Source organism: Plectropomus leopardus, chromosome 21 (genome assembly GCF_008729295.1).
Source record: "Plectropomus leopardus isolate mb chromosome 21, YSFRI_Pleo_2.0, whole genome shotgun sequence".
In the NCBI taxonomy this organism is placed as follows: Eukaryota; Metazoa; Chordata; class Actinopteri; order Perciformes; family Serranidae; genus Plectropomus; species Plectropomus leopardus.
In genome coordinates this window covers 11,861,051-11,885,806 of record NC_056483.1, presented here as the reverse complement: position 1 = coordinate 11,885,806, position 24,756 = coordinate 11,861,051, and the positions used below count along the sequence as shown (strand labels likewise).

Sequence of the window (24,756 nt, the reverse complement as noted above, 5' to 3'; positions counted from 1 at the left end):
TAGTTTTGTTAGTGGAAAATTGCTCTTAAACTTAATTTCGAGTGGCATTTAAAAAAGTCTTTAAAAGTCTTAAATCTACCTTGCCTTAAGGTATAGGAACCCTGATCAAACCACAGGCGGCAGGGTCGCCCTCTGTAACCTGAATATGAGGAGTTTGATCCTTCTAAGAGCCATGTTTCTCTTTTAAATCAACAAGTGGGTCACAGAATCCCCTCATTCTCACTAACTAAATGTTGCTCCTCATAAGAGAACATGAGCTAAAGGCCAAAAATCTCTATCTGTCCTAGTCCAATACACAATATGAGCAAGAAATAGTTTCAGCCATCAACTGTTGTGTATTGCAGCATGCAGGCTAGAAAAAAAAAGTTAAAAGTGAAATCAGATGTAGAATTTCCCACAACTTCATGTGACATTAATGCATCATCTGGCAATCAAAGCACTGATTGTATCTTTATAAGTCAGTCAAAATTTTATGACTGCATCCTAAATCAACACCAAGACATCAGGCTTTAAATAAACATAATTTCATACACGGGCATCCAATTTGGATAAATGATAAATGATTTGCTATTTCTAGCTGACATGCACTCTGTTACCTCTTGTTTATTAAATCAGCATGGAGCACAATAGCTTTTAGTATGTGTTCTGCAACTGATTTATGATATGTTTGTTACCTGTAGGCCTGCGTAATCACTTAAAAAATGTCCCAGGAAGCTGTCTGTTCTGCATCAAGACAAATGGTCACTCACACTTCTTTGCTAAAAGCAAATAATAGCTCATCTTCAATGCGCTCTTTTCATACTCTCCTTCTTCCCTCTATCCTTCCTTTCAGCAGAGTACAGTACCATCCACAGTCCATCAACCCCCATTAAAGATTCAGATTCGGATCGATTGCGCCGGGCCTCGGATGGAAAGTCACGTGGCAGGGGAAGAAGGAACAACAACCCATCACCGCCGCCTGACTCCGACCTTGAGGTAGGGTGAGCCCGCTACCTTGGCGACAGACAGCCTCACCCTGTCTGAGGCACACGGACACTAATCCACTTACTATATGGCTGCCACGCCAGCTTTAACACTTGATGGGCATTAATTCTTAAAGATTTGATTCCTAAACTATAAATGCATTATTGATGCATGGTGGAATATATGACATCATTAAACACATATCTTATATAAAGTTCTCATGTATACCTCGTAAATAAACAATAAGGCAGGTGATTAATGAGTCGTCGCTGGAGTGAATAATATATATATTCTAGTCAGCAAAGACTGGACACTAGCTGTGACTAACAATGGCACCATGAGCTATACAACACTACTAGTGACCATATGTCAAAGTAAATCTTACTAATTCAGAAGGCTCTTCATTAATATATGAATTTAAAGGAGTTTAATACCACCCGTAATAGCACTGACATCATGACGTGTTAACATATCTAGTTAATTAGTTTGTTGCTATTGATTACTCTAATGTAAAGGGCAGAGGGTGGAAAGCATGCGGTGGGGTGATGGGAGGAGTGTTGCGGTGACCAACCCAAGCAAATGGATCCTGGTCCCTGTGGCGCACGAATACACGCTCCTGGCCTATTGACCAGGAGGATCACCTTGCAGCCCTACAGAGTGCACCATTGATTTTGCCTCTTTTCTCTCTGTTTTTCTTTGTTTCTTTCTTCCCCACCCCTCCGTACCCCCCATCTCTCCAGCGAGTTTTCATCTGGGACCTGGATGAAACAATCATCGTTTTCCATTCCTTGCTTACGGGTTCTTATGCCAACAGATATGGACGGGTGAGTGACATCAGACTGTGGCAGTAGCCGCGCACTTTAGCAGCAAAACACATAAATATTAAAAGGAGAAAAAAAAAAAAGATCAGTGGTGGGCAATGGCCATTGAGTGGAGGATGGATTTCACTGAGTTCAGAGAAGATAGAGCAGAACTCAATGTACAGATAATTGTTTCTTTTTTTTTAATAGGTCCAATGAGGCTTGGCAAGTATTTGACTGCTCTTTGCAGCTGTTGAGGCTATGCATGGCTGGTCCGGGCTCAGCTGTAGGGGCTCACAACAGTTGCACTCTGGATGTCTATTGACACATCTTAAGTGTTCCTTTCTCCTTCAGAAATGCCACATTGTTAGTTTAATTAAGTGCTTCTCAATCCATCCTTTTCAGACGGGGATCTCCCTGGAGACCGTGGCAGGAGACTGAGTGCACCGAATGTAATACAGTTAAACTAGAACTCGGAGATTCCCTTAAACCTGCCTTATATAAATCTTAACAAACATATATTATTATTATTCTGAAAGTAATTTTCCGTCCCATGTCACTGTGTGTGCTTATAAAATGAATAGTTTACTTTTCCAGGCTTTTCTATTTGTTGCTCCTTGTAAATTGCTTCTCTAAATTTAAACTTTCCAAACAAACAAGTTGGGAAATAAGGCAGAATCCTATTCTCATGGTTTCGTTGAGGTCGTAGGTTCTACAGTATATAGCCTTCAAAGTGCATCACTCGCTCTTATTTTCCCAGTAAGATATAGCAGACAAAAGTGAAAATAACTGTAGAATCTTAAAGCAAATTTATCACAATTTTTATTTCAATTGTAGGAAAGCATGAGTTCTAATCTCTGGCTGTTTGGGCTATGGAGGTGTCTGGTTTTGAAGTCAAAAATGACATATTGCTCCTCATATGTCAGAGAGCCTAGCGTCTGCGGCCCGTGCTCTTTGCCTTTGTTCTGGTATGAGGGGGTGTTTGATGGGGGCACTGTTTTGTTTTTGGGGTGAAAGAGGGCTGCCCCACGACCCTCCACTGTTTATTTACTTTATTCTCAGCACTGCATGCTGGGTAAAGAGAGAGAGCTGAGGCTTAGGGAGCTGTGGCTCTGAGATGAGGGACTCTCCAAACACACACACACACACACACACACACAAATGCACACACAGAGTCTCCAGTGTGCTCCTCTGAAACAGGAAACACTCCTGACTCCATAAGGGCCCGTTCCATCAGAGCTCATATAGGATGTGACAGCCGCTAAAGTCCCTCTCACTCTCTGTTTTCTCTTTTGTTCCCTCTTTTTCTCCACCTCTGCACATTTAAGTCCCCTATTTTTTTTTTTTTTAAAAGTGCTGCAACCTGCTGACACTGTCACATTAAAGCAGGATTATGAGAGGGAGACATGCTTACTCACAGCAACCACAAAGCACGCTACCTCAAAGCCTATCAGAAACGCAGATCTGTAAACTACCTCAGAAGAGAAAGTGAAGCAGCAGTGAACATCCACCACAACCACTACGATAACCACCCCTTCTTTTCCTCCTTGTCATTCATGTCCTCCTCATCTTAGTGGAATAAACAAAAAAAGTTGCTAAACAGTTTTCCCTTGTAGCTGCTCTGAGGTTACTATAAATAGATGTGTATCTGAGTGAGCACACATCCACACTTTCTCTCACTCACTGTGACCTCCCACCCACTCTCTCTGACTTTTTTTTCTCCCTCTCATACACACATAAACACACTGCTGCTCTTATCAGCTCTTTTAATTGGCATCAAGGCAGCTTACTCCCATAAAGCTGATGGCTGAGGCCAGCTGTGCTGCTATTGGGCTGGCCAGAGCTGGAGCTTAAAGTGGGTGGGGATGGATGGGGGGTTGTTATTGGTAAGGGGCTCAGAGGGTGGGGGGGGGGGGGGGCTTGGCGCCCCTGTGGATGACACTGACATCTCGGGACAGGTGGTGCTGGAGCAATGACAGCAGCAGCACTTTGGCCTTCTGGCCTGCTTGTATTCTTAACTCCCTCACTGACTGATTGTTTAGATTTAATTGGAAAGGATTCACTCTCGCCGGAGAAGACAGCCTTTTCCCACCAAACCGGCCCATAATGCTAAATCACCCAGCAGCGGCAGAGGTTGGGGAGCGGGAGCTGGTGGCCAGTTGATGTGGGAGGCTAATTATTTTTGATGAATTCTAACTGAAAGATTGATTCGAACTGGGAGGTTAAGAGGAAGGAGAAAGCCTCCAGAAGTGGGGATTGAGCTCTACTTGTGTGGTTTGTCCTCTGTCATTTTAGTGAAAACATAAGCATTGTGGGGTGTGACAGCTAATCAGTGGAAAGCTCAGGTGTGTCTTCAGGTGGTTTAACTCTGTAATCCCCGCTCCTGCTTCTGCAAGGCCTGTCCTTTAACGCAGCCTCACCCAGCTGCAGAAAATCCTCCTCCACAGCCTGCCATTGTCTCTCTTCATCCTTTGCTTGCTGAAGACAATCTGCTGATTAGGGATATGAGATTAAAAAAAAAGGGATTCAGTTTGAGCAACAAAGAATGGAGGTACTTAAAATCAGTTAATTAATAATGTGTTTTGTTTGCTTTTTTTAAATAATAATGATGAAAAAATCGTGCTTAGACTAAAATAAATGTGTTAATGCAGTTTATTTAGTATGTGAAAAATAATTACACACAGCCTGTATCTTTAAAAATCTGTATGTAAAAATGCACTGAAGACTTTTTGCAATTCATTATCCTTTTAAAGGGAAAATCGCACACATTGTCACTGCCTCATTAACTATTTACACTTCACTCCTCTCTAGGTATTATCTTACAGACAGTGCAACCCTATCACCATTACAGCATGTATCACATTACTGACAGAGATCATGATTTAAGGAAAAATTGTGCTCTTTGCAGGAAATTATCAGCATTTTTATTTGATTTTTTTTGTTTGAAATAAATATGAATAAACACCTTAGAGTGGTGATTTGTATCACGTAGAGAGCAATCAGATGATGCATCGGCACAAGTATGTGGAGAATGGGCTATTTACGATGAGGCTGTGACCCCCAGCTCTTCTAAATTGACCACCCCTCCTGAGAAGAGACATGCTTTTACTGCATTCATTCAAGTCTGTGGCATTTCTGATGACTATTCTGGTCCCTTTTTGGAGAGTCGTAAACAGAGGCTGGAACTTTCAAGTCCGCCTAAAGTCTTCTTTTATGGGAACGGCCTGCTGAGGAATTTAAAGGGATTCTGTGTTAATTGAGTGACTTACAGCGAACAACATAATTTATTGTTTCACATTACAACTTCAAATGGAAAAAGTACCTCAATATTTGAAAGATTTTAATTGTTTTTGTCTGTTTTTCAGGATCCACCGACATCTGTATCATTAGGCCTGAGGATGGAAGAAATGATCTTCAACTTGGCGGACACACACCTATTCTTTAACGACTTGGAGGTGCGTCTATTTTTTGTGTTTTCTCTTCTTTAAGCTGTCTTTAAAGCAGCTGTGCTGCCATTTTACCTTCTGTTCACTTTGTGATGTTTTAGTGGTGCAGGGAGTGTTTATATTCTCACAGGAGTGTAAGAACAGTCCATTAAGATTTTAGTAAAAGCAGAAACAACTGTTTCATAGCGTGGAGACTGTTTCTCAGTTATCAGTCCCATAGTGGTGAAGTATTACCTCGGAGCCCAAGGGATACCATGAATTTTACATGTGCTGTCAGTCTCTGTCATTCCTGGGTCACCAGCCCTGCCCCCACCCCCCACCTCTTTCCCACTCCCATAGCGGCCAGCTCAATTTGTCAAGCTCTAGTGTTTCTGTGGCCGATCTGTCTGTCTGTGTGTCATGCTGTGTGCTTGGTGTCGCTGTCCACCTACACTACAGACCCTTCCGTCGCAGCATGAAATCCCCCGCCATCTCCCCTCTCACGCCTCTTTGCCCCCCTGATTCATGTACAGCTAGTGTAAAATCTGCCCCTGGGGCACAGGAATAGAGGGATCAAGGGTAGGGAGGTGTGTGTGTGTGTGTGTGCAGTGGGGTGTCTGAGTGTCTGCTTCGCTCTGGGGAGAGGTGAAAGACCAGAGGGTCAGGGATGCTTATAGGCTCAGTCTGCATGTACAGAAAACTGTGTGCCACATTTGTCCATACACATGCACACATGCACAGACACGAAGCTCACCCACTGCCCTTTTCAGATTCAGATGTCAAACTCAGCTATCAGTGCTATTATTATCAGCGATTTTTTAGCAATAAAAAAGCAGATCATCTCAGCGGTCCTTCAACACTAGTTCTACGTAATTCTCTGTCTACAATTTTTCTTTTTGTGATTTTTGTCCCTGCCTCCTCTCAGTGAATCTGATCCCACTGACCCAGCGCTTTCCCTCAGTGTCCTGCTTTATGCTGACCTCACAGTAGAGGAAATGTTTTGTTTGATACTTAAGTGTGAAGAGATCTGTGGCCAGTCTGCCAAGTCTCATTACTCACCACCATGTTTCGGCTGTGTTACATGAAGCAAACCCAAGAAGAAAGGAAAAAACGACACAGAGAGAGGGAGACAGAGACAGAAAATGTTCATACTCTCCCAGACAGACGAGTGACTGAGATTCCAAACGCAGTCATCGTGATCAAAGTTAATTGGCTGCAATTGGCTGGTTAAATATTTCCTTATGCCCTGGCCGTGTAGAATCCATTGTAGCTGCACTTTATTTAATAGATGTGCCCCAATCATTTGAAAAAATGGCAGTTTGTGACAACGCTTAAATGTGGTTTTGCCCAACATCTGTCCTGTGTTTTGATTTCTTTTCATGTGTGATGAAACTGTTCACAGACGAATTGGCAGCTCAGACCGCTTATAAAATTATTTTAAAATGCAATGCGTATATTTCTTCTGCTCTATCTCAGTAACGAAATTATTAGATTTTGTTTTGACACTTAAAAGCTTTGATTTTTTTTTCCCAGAGTAGTATTATGACTGAAATATCAATGTGTGGTCTGCTGCAAGAATGCTTTTTAGAACGTCCAATGTAAAGACCTCCCTGCAGACGCTGCAGTGATTGTCATTAACAGTCATACCAGAGGAGGAGTGACATTCTCTTGAAGGCATATTGATCTCTCCTCTTAAAGTGAGCTGGGCCAGTCTGAGTGTTAAGTGCCAGTTCTCAGCAATGCCTAACCAGTTGTGTTTCCTCTCTGCTGATTTACAGTCCTCCATCTCAGATAGAGCTAAATAGAGTCCGACTATAAATACCACAGCCAGCAGCAGTTATGTATTTAAGCATGTGCAGAAATGCATATGGTCCATCTAATTTAGTCTAAGCCATAAAGGGAGACCCCAGAGGCTGTGCAGAAACACAGGTGCAGAGTTAGTGGCCTAACAGTGTGTGAGTGTGATTGGTCTATCTAAGTCTTAACACTGTTGTCCTGCCAGCCTCTGCACAAGAACATTAAATATGGACTCGACTCCCTTGCAACTTTACTATACGTACAGTCTCAGATTATTTTACTTGTGCTTTTAAAATAAATTAATCTGTTTTATATGCACAAGGGTTGTTTGTTTATAAGCCTCTGAACACCACAATTAAGCATAATATCGTACTCAGCCTGCTGAGGCCACAGCCAATGCTTTAGTGTTGTGTATAATGTGTTCGAGTGTGTGTGTGTGTGTGTGTGTGTGCATGCGTGTGTGTGTGTTTTAGAGTGTGAGTGAATGGAGGCTGGACAGCGTTGATAGAGCTGGTGAGTGACGATTCAGAGGAAAGTCATAAAAAGAAAGAGGGCATGCCGAAGGGGTCAACAGGGATCAGTTTCACCCTTACATCTCTCCCTCTCTCCCTCTTTTTTCCTCTTACCTTTTTCTGGATCAGCGCTCTCTTTTTTATTCATTTGCTGTTAGAAAGTATTGAAGATGCGTCCCAGAAATATTGCACCTCCCCAAAAGACTTACCCTCTTAACCCATGCAGACGAACTCTCTATCGATCGTCCCACACAAACCATTTGCTGCTCAGCCTTTTAAACAATGGCCGTAGTGCTGTATGGAAAGCACTGTCTGTTTTTATCATCAAAAATCCTCTCAGTGAAAGAAGTATTAGGAAAGTAATTCAAGGCAATATGATCCCTATTGATGTGATCTCCACTGTATTAATTTTCCTTATAGAAGAAGTCATATTTCAACAGCTGCAGAGATTATCATAAAATAAATGTTATATCTTCGTTAATTGAAAACTGAATGTACTGAATCAATCATTTTTTCAGTTTGTAAATTAACAGCAACATCTTCATGGAAAGGTTATATCTAGTGGTGGATGATTTCTTATCAAAAAATGACTTTGGTAGAAGTTAAAGTCAGCTTCTAGAATATTGCTTGACTGACAGTCTTAAAGCATCTGATATTTACTGTACTTAACTATCAAAAGTCATTTATGACATTGAATATAAGTACTTTATGTAAAAGTACAAGTAAATGATATTATTAAAAAGAAGGCAATCAGAATTCTGGCAGTAAAAGATGACAGAAATTAAAAAAAAAAAAAAAAACCAAGTAAAGTACAGATACTCCAAAAAAAACTGAAGTACTGTAACGAAATATTATTTCTTTATTACATTACACCACTGGTTATATAAATAATTTAAGAATTAGACTTTGTCAAAGTTAAAACTGACTTTTTAACATTTTTGAAAATAATATGTTTTTACAAACAAATAGATTTGTCCTTCATATATCTTATTTTGAAATCTAGTAAATCCACTCCACTTGATGCCATTTTCACACTAGCGCTGGCTGTGGGTTTGAATGTGCAGTTAATTAATGGTCTAAAGTGATGTGTATAATGAAGCCCACTGAGGCTGAGCTCATTGAGAAGACTGACAGCTCCGCTGTGACTCAGGGTGTGAGTTTACTGTAGGTGCGCTGCTGCAGCCCAAACGCTAACGCCATGCGATATGTGGGAACCAGGGGCCTCTCTCTTACTGGCCAAGCCCCCTGTGTTCCCCTCTCAGTGGGGTACGGGGGCTGCCGTCTCCCCCTTCGCTGGGTGAGAAAACAACCCTCCCTGTCTGGAGGATAAAGGGCACGGGGGCAAACCACTCACAGGCAGAGAGAGGGGGAGAGGTCTCTAAAGGTGGGAACATTTTAAATTAGTCCACTGATGCCTCCATGCTGTGTGTGTTACCCCTTTCTCACACACATGCAAGCTAAACATGTTGTGCTCTAACACACACTTATGTACAGTACGAAGATTCATGGAGGTACCTACAGACTCTCTCACACACACATACCTGTGGAGCAACCTGGTGACACTCGGAATTGACTGCTTTTATAGCTCTCAGCCTGCAGTCGCAGGGTTGAACCCTTCTCTGTCACTCTCACCCAGGGGCTGCCTGTTAATGAGAGATGCTGTGAAACGCATGGTTACCTTTTCCTAGTGGCTGAAATGGCCCTCCAGAGCCTCTTAGTGTGGAGCCATTTTGTTGGTTTTATGTCCCACTGTAGAGGGTGAGATCCTGTACTCGCCATTCCATATGATTGGTAGCTTTATGGTGTTTTCCTTGATAGTATATTTTATTCCCAGTAAGGAGGAACATAATGCTAACTGTGCTTTTCATTGAAACATGAAATTGAGTCATTCACTTCATCGGTTACAAATTAACACTGCAGCTCTGTGGCACAGATTTTTATTTATATTTCAATAACACCTTTATAATGAATAAAACTAAACAACCCATCACAATCTGCAGCAGTAAAAAACAACTGTAAAAAAACAGGGAGTAGGAGTTCCTACTTTTTTAGTTTTTCAATAAAAAATGTGCAGAAACTAAAACAGTGAACTAAAAAAAGGCCATTTTCATGCGAAGTATATTTTGTCAGATGGGCTTCTTAAGGTCTGCACACACTGATGTGGGTATTTCATCATTTGCCTGGCCCCTGATGCAGCAGTTCTGTCATGCTCCTCGACATAACTCCATCACGTCTCAAGGCGGGGCCACTGATGTGTTTTGGAAAGACTACAGAGAGAAAGTGGAGGTTTCAAAGCCACCCTGTCAATCTTCACTCCACAGAGCTCCACCTCAACCCCACCACTATCCTAACACAGCCGATCCATGCACCAATAGGGGTCGAGAGTGCATGGAAAATGTAAAATTACCGTCTGGTAACAAACGCTGATATCTAAGAATAGATGTCTTGTCCTTAGTTTAAAGAGGGAGGCGCAGCACCTGCCCAGCATGGTCTGTGGAGGAGGAGAGCAGAAACTTGCTCAGATTTGTCCAAACAACAGTCGGCTTGGCAAGAATAAACTGTTTCTCTATGGATACGTTTGTTGCGAAGGGAAAATGCTGAAACGACTGAGATTTGATATTGCATTTAATGTCGCTCTCCTTGAGGTGTGGTTTTGACATGCGATGCCAAAAATAGGAAATAATGAGAAGCAGCTCATCCATCACACAAAACTAATTTATACTTTCACTGCCTACCTGTGGGGTGAGTCTTTCTATTCCAACTTTCCCTACAAAAGTGCTTTACACAGAATTCTTTTTAAAAATTCAGTCTGTCTCTGAGCAAAGCATGCTCCCCCTGGATCAGTCCTCCTGACCGTGTGAATTTTTGCAAAACCAGCATATACTTCTCTATACCTGTGCTTTGTTTGGCGCTGCTGTTTGAATTCCGTGGCTGTTCAAGCACAGATTGTGGATTGGAATGAAGTGGGTTCGAAGAACTCTCCTTTTGTTACCCACATCCTGTGTTTGCCCCCCCCCCCGTTCTGCACCCCCCACACCAGACAGGGGTGCCTGTGGTGGGAACAGAGAAGGAAGTTGCTGGGGGTCACAGACCGCGGGGGGGATGACAGCCACTGCCGGTGGAGTGGCGGTATTGAGAACCTGCGAACCATGGATGAGCCTTTTTCACATGGCATTAGCCTGTAGGGTCACAAGGAATGCTGTGATGACGGCTGTTATCGCTCACACTGTGGTTTTGACCACCCAACCCCACCCCAACAGCTCACCTGAGAGTGAGGGGGCAGTTTGTATTCAAAAAGTGAACACTACCTATATGGCAGTGACCTAGACCTGCGTGGGAAAAACAGGTCGAAGAGTTTAGATAGTGTGGTCCCTCTTGTGTTTTGGTAGCATGCATTGCTGACTTGCCCTGTCTTTCTTCTCCGTGCCTCTGACTGTTGCAGTCACCACTCTGAGCTCTTTCCAGGGCTACAGGAAGACTCAGGCCGTCATTGCTGATTGCTTAATGACAGATGCCAGGGGAACAAAGAGGGCTCTGATAACTTCCTCCACAGTGAAGAGTTCTCAGCAGACTAGTGGAAAGACAGAGAGACAGGGAAAGGAAGAGAGAGTGAATGATGTAGAGATGGAAGCATCCCGAGGCAGCAGCATCCTGTCTTCAATTGTTGCACATTTTTTGGCATCTTTCCTGTGTAGATAGAGACTGCTTGGTAGCTCAGATAAAAGAGAAGAATGTTGCTGATGAATTTAACAGAAAGACATAGTGTTTGCATAAGGAGTAATTGCGATGGCTTCTGGTCGAGGGTCTTCACTCCTGAGTACAGTAGGAACATCTGGTGTGAGTTAGTGGTGATTGTAGGTTTTAGAGAGACCACTGTTTGCTTGGTGAGGGGAGAATGGGGGGGATTCGATGGAAAAGACATGTTCAAAAGGTTCTAAGAAATTCTCCGGCTGCCAATATGCCACCATCTTGAAGCCCTGTCATTCTGTTGTTAGTGTTATTCAAACAAAATAATAGCAGCTTGTTTTTTTCTTTTAAACCTTAGAATGATTCGGTGACAGTAACTATAAGTGCTTGTGAATTATTTTAATTAAAGTCCTGCATGCATATAAATATGGTGATGCAAAATATATTTATTCTTCTTTTTATGAGACAGTTTTTCGTTGCTTCCCGTTTACATTCTTAGAAATTCAGGTGCTAACCAGAACCATTTGGGGTTCTTTGGCTTGTCCCTGTAGAGGAACCCTTTGCGGTTACTGGTTGAACTTTTAGTAAAGGTTTCACCCAGAACAGTTTCAGAGGCAAAGGCTGATATGGTCCAGTGTTACCTGGAATGCTGTTTTTTAACAATCACGTTTTTAGGGGTTTCTAGGATGAATAGAACTGAACTGAATACAACCTGCCAAGAACTATGAGAATAATTTCAGCAGACCATGTGGTTAGTATGCCATGAAATGACTGGAAAGATCTCAACTATGACAGAACACAAGGAGAATTAATTGATTAGGGGGATTTCAGATACATCGACATTTAAAAATACCATTTAAAACGCAAGTAAATATTTGAATATTTGAGGGTAAGGAACTTTTGCCTTCAACAATCTTGGTAGACCTCTTTCTTCCAAAAAGCGTTCTTTGAATGAAAAGGTTCTTAATGGAACCCTTAAAGAATCCTTTCCTCAAAAAGGGGGGTTCTTCAGAAGCAATGGTTCTGGGTACACTCTCAGCCCTCCAGGATAAACCCTTTTTGAACTCTTATTTCTGGGAGTGCAATATGGATTTTTCAGATTTGTTCTATTTATATGGCATTTCATAATCCATGCACCTAACAATGCTAAAAGCCATGAAGTCTGTCAGTCAGTAAAACTCACCACCCCATGGTGTTTTTCTCCATCCCATCCACTTCAACTATACGACTGTACCTAACTGACTCTAACCTGCACCGTCCATGGCTCTGTGGTGTTTACGAGGCCTTCAGAAGTGCCTCCTAATGAGTATGTGTAAGGGTTACTGTACAGCATTACCCACAGCCACCTCCTCTATTAGCTTTCCCAGTCCTCCCAGGAAGCCAGTGCAGAGGTTTATGCCAGCCCCAGCTGGGAACAGTAATTGTTGGAGTCTGCGCATTCTTCGACGACTCCCTCCCTTTTTATTCACAGCACACACAGACAAACTTCTATCTGGAGCTCTCGAGCTCAGTTCAGCTGTTAAATAAGCGTTTTAATATCTACAAAATCAAAAAACTATGTAAACACCCAGGCATTCAAATTGTAAAACCCAAACCTCTGTGTTTTTCTTGGCCTTTTAATTTTTAACACTTTACATTTGTTGAGGTTTGACATGTTTATTAGCTTTTAGGATTTGGAAAAATTTATGACAAATCATTCATAATCAGGCTGCAATTACAATGGCTACAGTTAGGGCTAATTACTAAGACATATTTATGTGTTTCAGGTCATGTTGCGGCTCTGGCTTTGGCACCTAAAGTATGTCCATAATTAACATGCTGAGTCATATTGTTCTCACATAGCTGTTTTGATCCATGCTAGCTGTCAGACTCTGAAAGAAACACATTACAGGGGAAGAACAAACACGAGGAACTATTGTCATCAAACAAGGTACTAGGAGACAGCGTACAATTAGACAATGATATACCAAATGAGTGCTTTGCAGCGGACTGATTGTGTCTGATTCATCAGCAGGTAATTACTGGATAATAGAAGCCTTCCAGTCACTTGCACCAGAATGGGAGGTCTTTGAAAGAAGGCTTTATGAGGTGCTTAACCCAGGGTGCATTTTTTGTTTTCCTAAACAAACAGACATGCCTCTACTACTTAAGGAATTAAGCATACCAATACGTTTGGCTTGGCCTCCATTCTCAGAAAAAATTAGGGATAATTTGCAAACATAAATTGTCCGCAAGTTTGTTGGCAGCAAATCTTCAAGCTGGGGCAAATTGCTGCTTTCTTCAACTATTAAAGATCTGTTGGTGAGTGTGTGGAAACAGATTAAGCCAACAGAGCTAAGAGCCCCCGCCTGCACCCCATCTCCAATTGGCAGTCCATCTTCTGGAACGCGGGGCTCAGAGCTCGCTCCATGTGAGGTCACTTTGGACTCTCTCCCCCAGCCTCTACCCGCTGCTCTCCTCCATCTCCACCTCTCTACCCTTCCACCCCCTTATCGGGGTGCCGGAGCCCCGGAGAGGAGGGGAGAGAGGTCACGGGGTCAAAGTCTTTTCCTCTTTGGATCTTGGGGCTTGCTGGGAGAGGCTTGGCGAGAGAATGGCTGCATTAGAGCAGGGGTTGGGGGTCAAGATTTTAATTCTGTTAAAGAACAGCTGGTTTGAGTTTCTCCTCACGTCGCTCTCCCCTCCCTTTCCCCACAAATCCAGGGAGATGAAAAATTTGTTCAGAGGGGAACCAGTAAAATAAAAAAGGTTTACAGTCCAAAGCCCTTACCCTTACCCTGCTCTAGCATTAGAGAGGAATGCAATAACGTCAGCATTTGGCCTCAGTTAGATTGACTTAAAACAAGGAAGTCCTTTCTGTGTTTTGGTGTCTTAACAGCCGGATGAAACTTAATTAAAAAGCTTAAAAAAATCGGGACGGAATTTTCATACTTGAGACCGGAGGAATTCTCTCCCTCAAGTTTCAATTTCCATGTGAAATTATTATTTCTCACATAACTTTAAACAGGTGAGACTAACATTTTGGGCGGTTACACAACCAATTTAAAACTTGTAGCTTTCCAGAGAAATTCTACTTCATAGAGATATCAGATACACCCTCTGTTATTTATGCTAGATTAGGGTCGACCGAAACAAATTGTGAATCTGACGTCACATTAATTTCAGCATTTTTTTTTATCATAACAAGGCTATTGCTCAACCTCCTGTTTGCCAAATTTCTCGCCACCGGAGCAAAAAGAAGCTTTGCTTACTCTCTCGGCTCTGCCCCATGTGAAATGTGTTGATCTGAATGCCAAGGCAGGACTCCCTCACATCTCAAGCTGGCCGAGGGGGGCGGAGAGAGGGGAGGAAGGGGGAGGCACTAGAGCTCTCCTATAAATGGAAAACTAATAACAGATTTTTAGTGTGCTTTCTCCTGTGCTCTTTTGCCGGCTGGCTGGCTGACTGGCCCCGGGGCTGTGTTGGTGTGTGGCGCAGCAGCAATCAGAGGTCATAATTTCATTGGCGGTTAGCATCAAGTTCAATTTTTTCTAGTAGGTTACATTTACCAGAAAGTCTGGATTGTGTTACTGTGTACCGGCAGAATCAGTGTGGAGCTGCAGAATCCCTCTACCTTTCCAAGGGGAGCCAGGCACCCCCAGGGGGGAAGAGGAGCACACATATGTTTAGGGATGCACACACTCATGCACAGACACATGCACAGACCATTAGTGCCAAGGCTCTTTATACATTCACCGAGCCCACATACATTTTTCAACTGTATGTATATATATCAGTACTTGCAGACATAGCTCTTCAAATGCCAACCTGAGGAGTGCTTAGAGTTGCTGGATTGAGACTTAATTGGTTATGTCTGTGGGTGTGCATATCTTTAGACCCCTCTAGTGGTAGCAGTCCATTCTGACTGATGATGAGGTTAGTCTTTGTTTGGACAGATCTGGTTTAGGGGCAAGGGAAGAAAAATGTGGGGAACATATTCAAAAGTATATAGGGAGAAAGTCAAGGCGAAGGGGCTTAAGACTGAGGTGTCCAGCCAAAGCACAAATTCCTGAATAAATATGTTGTTTTTAGTGAAAAATGACCTGGAACATATGGGGAGTGTCTCTTTAGAGTGAGTGTGTGAATGCTGCATTACTCAAAGTGCATGTTTTGTGTGTTACAGGAATGTGATCAGGTACATATCGACGATGTGTCCTCCGATGACAACGGCCAGGATCTGAGGTACAAAACCGGTACACTTTCCTTCTTGATTGATTAAATAAACTGTGCATCAACAGTGCCGCAGCCTTTGCTGACAGATCCTTTCTTTTTCTTCTTTGCAGCACGTATAACTTTGGCGCTGACGGTTTCCACGCAGCAGCAACCAGTGCCAACCTATGTCTGGCCACAGGCGTGCGGGGAGGTGTGGACTGGATGAGAAAACTGGCCTTCCGCTACAGACGAGTAAAAGAAATCTACACCACCTACAAAAATAACGTCGGAGGTAATCCCCAACAAGCAGCGCTGCCTCTGTACAGATCTGAAGAGTTGAAATGAGTTTGCAGATGTACATGCCCTCGTTTGTGTGGGCGTTTTTGTGTGAGTGTCTGTTCCAGTGTGTTCTAAAAGCACATGCCACACCACTTGGTCAGGGTAAATTTTGAAAATTTCAGTGGTATTCGGAGGGCTGGTCCAACCCAAACATTGTTACTCTGCGTTTCAGGTCTGCTGGGCCCAGCCAAAAGGGAAGCCTGGTTGCAATTGCGAGCAGAAATTGAAGCCTTGACGGACTCCTGGTTAACACTGGCACTGAAAGCACTAACATTAATCCACTCAAGGTAGGACTCCAGTGAGGAAAATTGTACCCAGTCCCATACCGCACGTCTATAAACTCGCATGTGGTGTAAATAAGTCAACTCCATATTCCCAGGCTATTAAAGCTCTGAATTTATCTTCTGGATATGCTTTGTCGTCTGATTTTGAAAGTGTGCTTAGACGTCTGACTCTAAAAGGAAGCTCGGATTCAGTCCTTCACTGCATGTCATGTTTTAATTCTTTGAAACCTGGAATGGCATCACTTTTGTTTTGCTGCATTCAAATGCCTTTCACATGCATTTAAACTCTTGAAATCTGAGCAAATTGGTTCACTTTCTTATAAAAACTTGGCAACTTGGCAAGATATGTCCATCACATGAAAGAAATTAGGAAAAGAAAATGACCTGAATATTTTATGTTTAATATATGTTTTAAGAGAGAGAGAGAGAAATTGAAATAGTAGATAGTAATAAAAAATTGGAAAACTACAATAACATTAATAGTAATAATAATAGTCGTAGTAGTAGTAGTAATAGTAATAATACCTGTTTTTTTTAGCTTTTTTACGTTTGATCTTGTCTTTATTTTGTTCAATTTCTTGTAGCTAAAGAAATCAAGCCAATTCACTTATGTTTCAAAGGGTTAATGAAGTGATACATTGCATATCTTCACTTTGTGTGCACTATGTTGTCTTTTGTTAGTGATTTAGAATGATGTCATCCCTTTGCTCTGTCTCTCTACCGTAGGTCAAACTGTGTGAATATCCTGGTGACCACCACGCAGCTCATCCCTGCCCTGGCTAAGGTCCTGCTCTACGGCTTGGGGATAGTCTTTCCTATCGAGAATATTTATAGTGCAACCAAAATAGGTGAGTATTTGATTTGAATCCTCTTTTGTTTTGTCCAGTGTGATCAGTCAACCCTTGTGAGTGTAAAAAAGTTAGGACACACGTGCTACCTAAGCGTCGGGACAGAGGCGTGGATGGGGTGGGAGATTCAGTCACCGGAGAGGGTTGATGTTCCTCTATGAAGGAATAGGCCTAATCAGCCTGGGATTATTTTCCTGGAGCTGGGCCTGCGCTGGGCCTCCCCAGGCCTCTCCTGTTCAGTCTCTGCATATGAAACCACTTCTGCACATTTATGTCATTCCACAGCAACAAGACCCCCCTCTTCCTCCCCCTCCTCCAATCTCCCCCCTTTTCCTCCAGTCCTTCCCCTTCTTTACTGTTTCAAATGCAAAATAAACATCAAGCTTTACTCCCGCACCGTTTTCAGGCCCATCAGCGCAGAGTTGGAGCAGAAAGCAGCTCAGAGTTCCTCGGAGCGTTAAGCGCACTGGTCCTCCTAACCAGACCTTGTAGCATGCAAGAGTGATTTTAGCTGATTTAAGTCCATTTAACCCAGGTTTGAGGAGCAGAAGGGCAGAGTTAATGCTTTTCAGATTGTCTTTATCTGGGGGCTGATCTTATCACATCTCCTCGCCGAGCTCAAAGTGTTTACACTCTGGCCTATTTTGTACGTGTGGTGTTTTTAAAGGGGCTCTTGTCACCCTGTGCCTTTGAATCAACTTGATGGCGTTTAGTGTGGGTCCCTGTGAGTGTCCATGTGTATGTGTTTGCAACCACTCGACGCTCCACTAACATCCTGCTGTCGACCCCCCCACAGGGAAGGAGAGCTGCTTTGAGAGAGTAATTCAAAGGTTCGGGAGGAAAGTTGTTTACATTGTTGTTGGAGATGGTGTGGAAGAGGAGCAAGGCTCAAAAAAGGTAAGAAGTCTTGGAATAATAGAAACCACATTCAAGGGATGGGACAATACACAATTTTATTGCAGATTGCAATTGAAAAAAACAAACATTCACAATAAGTTGATTGTGGTGAATTTCCACTCTTGGGATGATTGTATATATCATGTCTAGCAGCACCCAAAGAGACTTCCGGGGTAGCAGCAATAAAAGAGATTCTGCAAAAACCAAACAGCAACCAGGTCTAAAAAATGAGGCCTGAGGCAGGCTGGAAAGCAAGTTAATCCCCATAGACCCCAATGTTAAAATTCCTGACTGTACGGCAGATATAAACATGTTCAAAAAACAGTTTCAGTCTCTATTGCTCATTTATGCAGCATCTAAATATGGTAACTACATGCTTAAAAAAAACAACAAGATGGCAATGGCTGAAATGTTGAACTCGAGGCTTCAGAACGACAGACCACAAACCAATAAGTGATATCATGGTAGCTTTGTCCATTATTTTATATTATCTCTGGCAAAAACAGCCTCAAAAATCTCAGAAGATCTTAACCCTTTGTAAACATGGCAAAGTAGCTTGATTTCTTTCAAAAACATGAGAAGACGGCAATGAGCAACTTAAGACGAGATGACCCAAAAATGAGCAAAAGTAAAATTACCTGAATATTAAAAAAAAAAAAAAAAACAACCAAACAAACAAAAAAAAAACTGCTTGAAAACTATAATAATTGTATTCAAAAAAATAAATATAAAAATAAATACATAATTAAGCTAATTTTAAATATAGTTCTCTTTGAAATTTCGCCTTGCTTTTAAAGAATAATGTTATAAATCTACTCATTTCTTGCGTATACCGGGATGTTTCTTGTCGAGTTGCTCATTGCCGTTATTCCCGTGTTTTTAAATCAAACCAATTTGCTCAGGGTTCAAAGGTTTTAATAATGTGAAAGGCATCTAAATGTGTCACTAGAAAAGTGATATCAGTCCAGGTTTCAGAGGGTTAATCAAGCTTCAGTAAATTTCATATCAAATGATGTGACGCGACTTGCCTTTTCCAACAGTTAAAAGCCTGGCTTTTTTAAAAATTGTTTGTTTTTCACTTAAAAGGATGTTGACTAAAAAAGATGTGTGTCCTGTCAGTGATGATTCCAGTATGTTTTAGTACTATTTTAATAGTTTTAAGCATATTTTGGTGATTATGGGATAATATTGTAAATCACAATGACTTTGGCCAAGATAATTGTGACATATACTCGATTATACCACGCACTGCATTCACACTGAGTCCTCTGGTGCGAAGACAGTGTTTGGACTTGTGATTATTCTCGGTGAGGTCAGGAGTTCATTATGAATGCTCACAGAACACAAAACATACCTGCCATACCTTTCCAAAGAAAGGACTCAGCACTCCAGGTCCCTCCTCAACAGTCTTACTTTACTTTCATTCGTTTATCCGCTTATAGGGCATCCAGTACAAGAGAGAAAGTCTGTAGTGTGTAATCAGCGCTCTTCCTCCGCCATCTCAGGTTTACAGAGCAGGGGAGGGGAGAGATGGCATAATTATATATTCCTGCTCGGTGCCCTGAGCAGCGTGAATGCTGTGTGTGTAATGCTAGGCAAGCCCTTTCAGGCAAGTCGAAGGCACATTGTAAATAGAGCACACATAAAGGAGACTTAAATCATTGTTGGTGAAATTAGAATATTTACTGCAAGCCTGTTAGCACGGCATGGATCAAGAAAGGTATCTGTTCTGATGAATCTGCCCTTTTTCTGTTACCTGTCGGCTCTTGCTCCACAATTTGTGTACTCAGCGTTTCTGCCAAGTTTGGATGTAAACCAAATGCTGCATGGAAGCCGCACACAGCAAACATATTCATTAGCAAATTAATCAGCGGCCAAAGAGCATATTTCCCTGACAGTTACGGTGAGCCGCAGTGTCAGGGCGAAGACATGGAGTTTCCCTTTGAAAAGCCTCCAGCTCCTTTTTCACCTGTTTCTCAGTAAACAACGCAGAGAAGCGTGAGGACAGATGAAGAGCGATTAGGCGGCGATTAGGAAGGAGAAGCAACCTTTACCCTGGATAAGTGTGTAAAGCAATAGCTCTGTATTATGAAAAGCGAACACACCCTGGGAATATGGTCTGAGGGATGATTGTGGAAAAAGATGCAAATATTTTCACTCAGTCTTGAGTTGTTGGAGTGTGACATTGATGGAAGGATAAGGCGTTTTTTTCCTCTCCGTCTGAGTGGTGAGAGTCCCACGACACGCCATGCGGTAAAAGGTTTCTGTGTCAACATCAGAGAGGACGTGAAATAACACACAACAATTTCAGCCGTCAGGAGGCACACATCAGACGTGACACTGTGTGGAACTACAAAAGCAAAACTTCTCTCGGCCCTCATTCCTCTACGAAAAAAAAAAAAATCCCTGACACAATTCTGCCCTCAGTTATTACCATTGCCTGGGAGAGAAGGCACAGATAGCATCTCCAGCTTTTAAACTTAAAAGCAAAGACAATTTACAAAACAAAAAGCAAAGAGCTTTTTAAGGGTCAGTGCAGGCTCTCCTAAGCGGAACATATGCCTGGGAGAGGCCATACCTTTGATAAGGGGAGGGTAATGGGCTCCACACACTGAGGAGCTGAGGACTCTACCTGACAAGCTCCTTTCATTCTCTGCGACTCAGGTTTCTCCCCCGTCCTCTGCTTGGGAACAACAGCTCATTTGCACTGTCCCAAACACACAGCGGCAGGCAGGAGTTCATTCAAAAGAGCCTGTGGGGAGTTCATTTCTGTCGAGGTTGAAGACAGCTACTGGATTAGTTTGGCGGTATAAAACTACACGTTGATGCAGGAGAGAAATTAGTTAGAGGTACAGATGTACTATTTGGCTGCACAGACAGATGCACAGGGGGAGAGCAAGAGGAGCAGTCGCAGTGTTACTGATATGATTGCTTTTCCTGCTGAAAGGACCAGACTGCTCCATTCATTCACTGTATCATCGGCAGTGTAAAGAATAAAAGCTTCTGAGTCGGGCTGCAGCTAACAATTATTTTCATGGTTGATCCGAGGTGGGGCAAAGTTATTGTTTTGCGAGTCTCAAATAGGTCTTAACACTCAAGTCCCAAGTCGAGGCAGGCAAGTCCTAAATCAGGTCCAAAGTCCTAACCTTTGGGTTTCGACACAGAAACACATCATAATATAGTATAGTAATAGTAATATAGAGTAATAATATATTTCACTTTACAAAAATTATGTTTTTTTTCTGTTTTTTATTTATTTATTTATTTTCTTATTATTTTACACACACACACACACACACACACACACACACACACACACATATATATATATATATATATGTATGTGTGTGTATATTCATTCATTCCCAAACTCTGGAAGAAGTTGCCTCTACATGTTAGGCCGGCCCCTGCACTGCCTGTTTTAAATTCCATCTTAAAAATGTATTTTTATTTTCTGGCTTTAAGATATTATGAGAGCAGTTTTATATCTTATTGTCCTTTAGTCTTTAAGCTGGTCTGTGTGTGTTCCTACTGCATTGTTTATATGGTCTTGTGGTTTTCCAGTGTTTTTATTAGTAGTTATTTCTCTAAGTTGTTTTCATAGTTTTTGCTATTTTTGGATTGTAAAGCACTTTAGTCAACTTGTTGTTTTTTTAAATGTGCTTTATGATGACATTTGGATAGGACTGGATTTAAAAAAACAGATTTTTTTGGAAGATTTTCAGTCTTTGCCTGTATTTTTTGACCCACATATTTTACATACTTCTGCTCTCTTTTTGTTGACTGCCCATAGTTTTTGTTTGCCAATCAGATTATTTTTGGTATCATTTTTTTCCAATTGGCGCTTCGTGATGTAGTCTTAGTACTTCATGGTTCTCTTCTGCAACTTAAGTTTTTTCTCCTAACTAAAAAATAACTCAAACCCAGGTATCGAGTATCAAATTAGTTGACAGTTAAAAACCTTTGACTAAGCGTTGCAGCTCTACATCTTAGCACTTCTTGTGAATGCTGTGATTGGCTCGTTTTTTTTTTGTTTTGTTTTGTCTCGATTTTTGTCTATATTCCTGTTTTGTCTAGTCCCATGTATGTACTACATGTCACTAACTTGTTTTTTTGTAATACCCTTTGCACCAAATGAAAAATTTGGCTGCAAGTAGTAATTTTTTTCATCATCGAATAAGTCAAAGGAAATAGTGAGAAATGGCTCTCACAGTTTCACAAATTCACATCTTTATCGCTTGTTTTGTCAGACCAACAGTCAAAAGTTCAAAGGTATTCAATTTACAATAATCATTTTTTAAAAAGAGAGACAAAAGCAACAAACCCTCACATTTTTGAAGCGAGAAGATGAGAATTTGTGGGTTACAATAATTTTCTGTAACTTTTCTTGTTTCAGCCCTAAAAATGTATAGTTGTTTTCAGTCTAAAATAAAACTCCATTAAACATAGTGTGATGTTGTTATTCCTCCCTCAGCACAACATGCCCTTCTGGAGGATCTCCAGCCATTCAGACCTCATGGCCCTCCACCACGCTCTAGACCTGGAGTACTTGTAGCACTACATCACCATGGTTCACCCTGCTCCGCCTCAGCACACCCTGCAACCTTTCACCTTCGCCCTCCAGCCCCGTCCTACGCTTGCCGCAGACCTTGCAGCACAGAAAAGACCCCCCTGCGCTGCCTGGCGTCTGTCTTCCACTTCACAGGAAGAAAAGAAGAGGAGAATGGAGGGAAAAAAAAGGCCGAGCACACGGTTAATGTGCTGACATACGGTCACACTTCGTCTTAACCCTAAACTTTTTTTTTTTTTTTCCTCTGGAAGCGAAGGAGAGAGGTGAATTTACGGCGCTGCAGCTGCTTGCCCTGGTTACTGTGAATTGGCCGCTTTCTGAAGCTGTCAAAGTGTTTTACGGCCCCCTGTTTGTGCCGGGACTCTGTCAGGGTTCACACCTGTGAGGAGAGCAGAGCTACTGATGGCCTCGCCCGCCTCGCCTCACCTCGCCACAGAACTCAGCTACAGTCAACCACAGGCCCGCGACTACTGGTGGTGGCATTTCTCCGTCCCTGTAGCTCTTCACCTCCCGCCTCTTTCTGTTCCTTATCTGTCCACCTACTTTTTAGTCTCTCTTCCGTCATGGGACAGACAGACAAAGCGACTGCTCCTGTGTTAACCGTCGGCCTGGGAGTCCTGTGCTTGTTATTTATGAACGGAGACTTTGTGAGTGGCGCCGTGCCACTGAGAAGGTACCTCGACGACAAAAGACTTGTGCCTTTTACAAAGTACTATTGATTTCCACCGCAGCGAGAGGAAGACGTTAAGGGAAGAAACAAAAAAAAGGGGTTTTCTAATAATTTAAGGAAATTAGAAAAAACTTTATTTACAATGCTGAGACAATCGTGTATAGAGGAAATCTTTTTTTGTGTGTGTAAGTTTGTAATCACTGGACTATTCCTTCCTATATTCATTTAGGTACGTGCTCTTGAAAGGTGGCAATGCATTTTCATTGAAGTAAAAAAAACATAATAAATAAAAGGCATCCCATCGCACATAAGCTTGTGCGACGCCTGAAAGTGTTGATGTGTTCAAGTTTTGTTCAGTAAACAAATATGTAGATAATGGGATTTTGTGATAAATCGTTTTGTCAAGACCAAAAGCATGGATGTCAAGTGTCAATGACCTTTCATTTGATTCTGTGATGTTTCTCGTCCTTACAGGAAACACATCTTTATACAGCATAACAGGTCTCCTCTACTGCTAGCCCTCTTCACACTCATGTTTTAAAGGGAAAGAGGTTTTTTTTTTTAATGTTATTCAGAAAGGTAGCTCACAACTTGTGTCCTTACGGCATTTCACCAGCTTGCAGCCCTGACCCCAGATATTTGGAAGCAAACTTGATTCTGATTTTCAGATGTGGCATGGAAGTAAGAAAAAGCCTCCTGAGAGCCATTTTAACAACAAATTTGAATAAATCTGAGATTTAAAAAAAGCAGGCTTGAATAGGTTTTATTATCTTTTATACAAGCGCTATAACAACTCTTGTACAGCGAGCGTAATTTTGTATGATGTAGTGTTTTTATTTTGAAAATACCTTCTGTGTCCCTCTTTGAAACGGTTGAAAGACATGAATCTCTTTTCATAAAGCTTCTACATCTGTGGACGGGGAAACCGTAATTAATGTTGAGAGAAAAGCCACTAACTTCGAGGGGTTTGTGAACATACAGGACATGTGCTATCGACTGTGAATTTCTTAAACGGAAACCCATTCGTTGTGTTTCTAATTTTTCCCTCCTTTGCACATGATCACTGTTGGCCTTTACATTTCAATTTGGATCCCTCTCTCCCCCTAACAGACCCCCCTCCTCCTCACCCACCCACCCCCACCTTCTCAAAACAACTTCTTCCCCCACACTCTGGGGGTATCTACATATTGCTGCTAGATCAAGGTAATAGTAGGTAACTAGAGGAAATGTTTTATAGATTCATACAGCACGCTTTTTTTTATTATGTTGCAATCATAAATGCAAACTGGAAATACTTTACACTACATGGGCCTCATTGTGAAACGCAAAAGATTGTTGTGTCTGCAAAATATGTGTACAGATGTTTTTGACATTATTATTTGATTGTGTTTAAATTAATAAAACTGATTTGTGAACTGTTACATGTTGCCCTCTGTTTTTTGGAGGGGGGGGGGGGTTAAAACTGCAACTTAATACAAAAAAAAGTATTGCTGATAGTGCACTTTCATATTGCGATTATTATGCTTTTGTCTTGTCTTGTCGAATTTAACTCGCCTATAAATTTCTTTTCCCAACACTGTAAAAAGTAACTCTTTCTTTTACCTTAGGCTTGAGGGTAAGTACTTTTAAGTCAAATGGCTCAAGTCCAAGTGAAAACACAAGTCATTTGTATTCAAATCAAGTCAAGTTGCAAGTTTTTTAATATTCTTTTGTCAAGTCCAGTCTTAAGACAGAAGATTTAAGACTTGAGTCCAAGTCATGTGACTTGTGTCT

The 24,756-nt window shown here is 41.9% G+C and overlaps 1 protein-coding gene across 15 annotated transcripts in view; it reads left to right on the top strand.

The window, feature by feature from the left end:
- eya1 (EYA transcriptional coactivator and phosphatase 1) overlaps window positions 1-22,388 on the top strand; it is a 69,233-nt gene extending 46,845 nt beyond the window's left edge. For 9 of the 15 annotated variants that reach the window (XM_042510506.1, XM_042510517.1, XM_042510516.1 and 6 more), the window contains 9 exons: window positions 833-975; window positions 1,704-1,787; window positions 5,129-5,218; window positions 15,347-15,405; window positions 15,507-15,667; window positions 15,887-16,001; window positions 16,725-16,846; window positions 17,643-17,743; window positions 22,218-22,388. In XM_042510506.1, coding sequence (XP_042366440.1) covers window positions 833-975; window positions 1,704-1,787; window positions 5,129-5,218; window positions 15,347-15,405; window positions 15,507-15,667; window positions 15,887-16,001; window positions 16,725-16,846; window positions 17,643-17,743; window positions 22,218-22,298 — 956 coding nt within the window. In that variant the 3' untranslated portion in view covers window positions 22,299-22,388. The remainder of the gene's footprint in view (window positions 1-832; window positions 976-1,703; window positions 1,788-5,128; window positions 5,219-15,346; window positions 15,406-15,506; window positions 15,668-15,886; window positions 16,002-16,724; window positions 16,847-17,642; window positions 17,744-22,217) is intronic. The other 6 variants (XM_042510519.1, XM_042510518.1, XM_042510515.1 and 3 more) reach the window with 1 other exon arrangement.
- The last annotated feature ends 2,368 nt before the right edge of the window (window positions 22,389-24,756 follow it).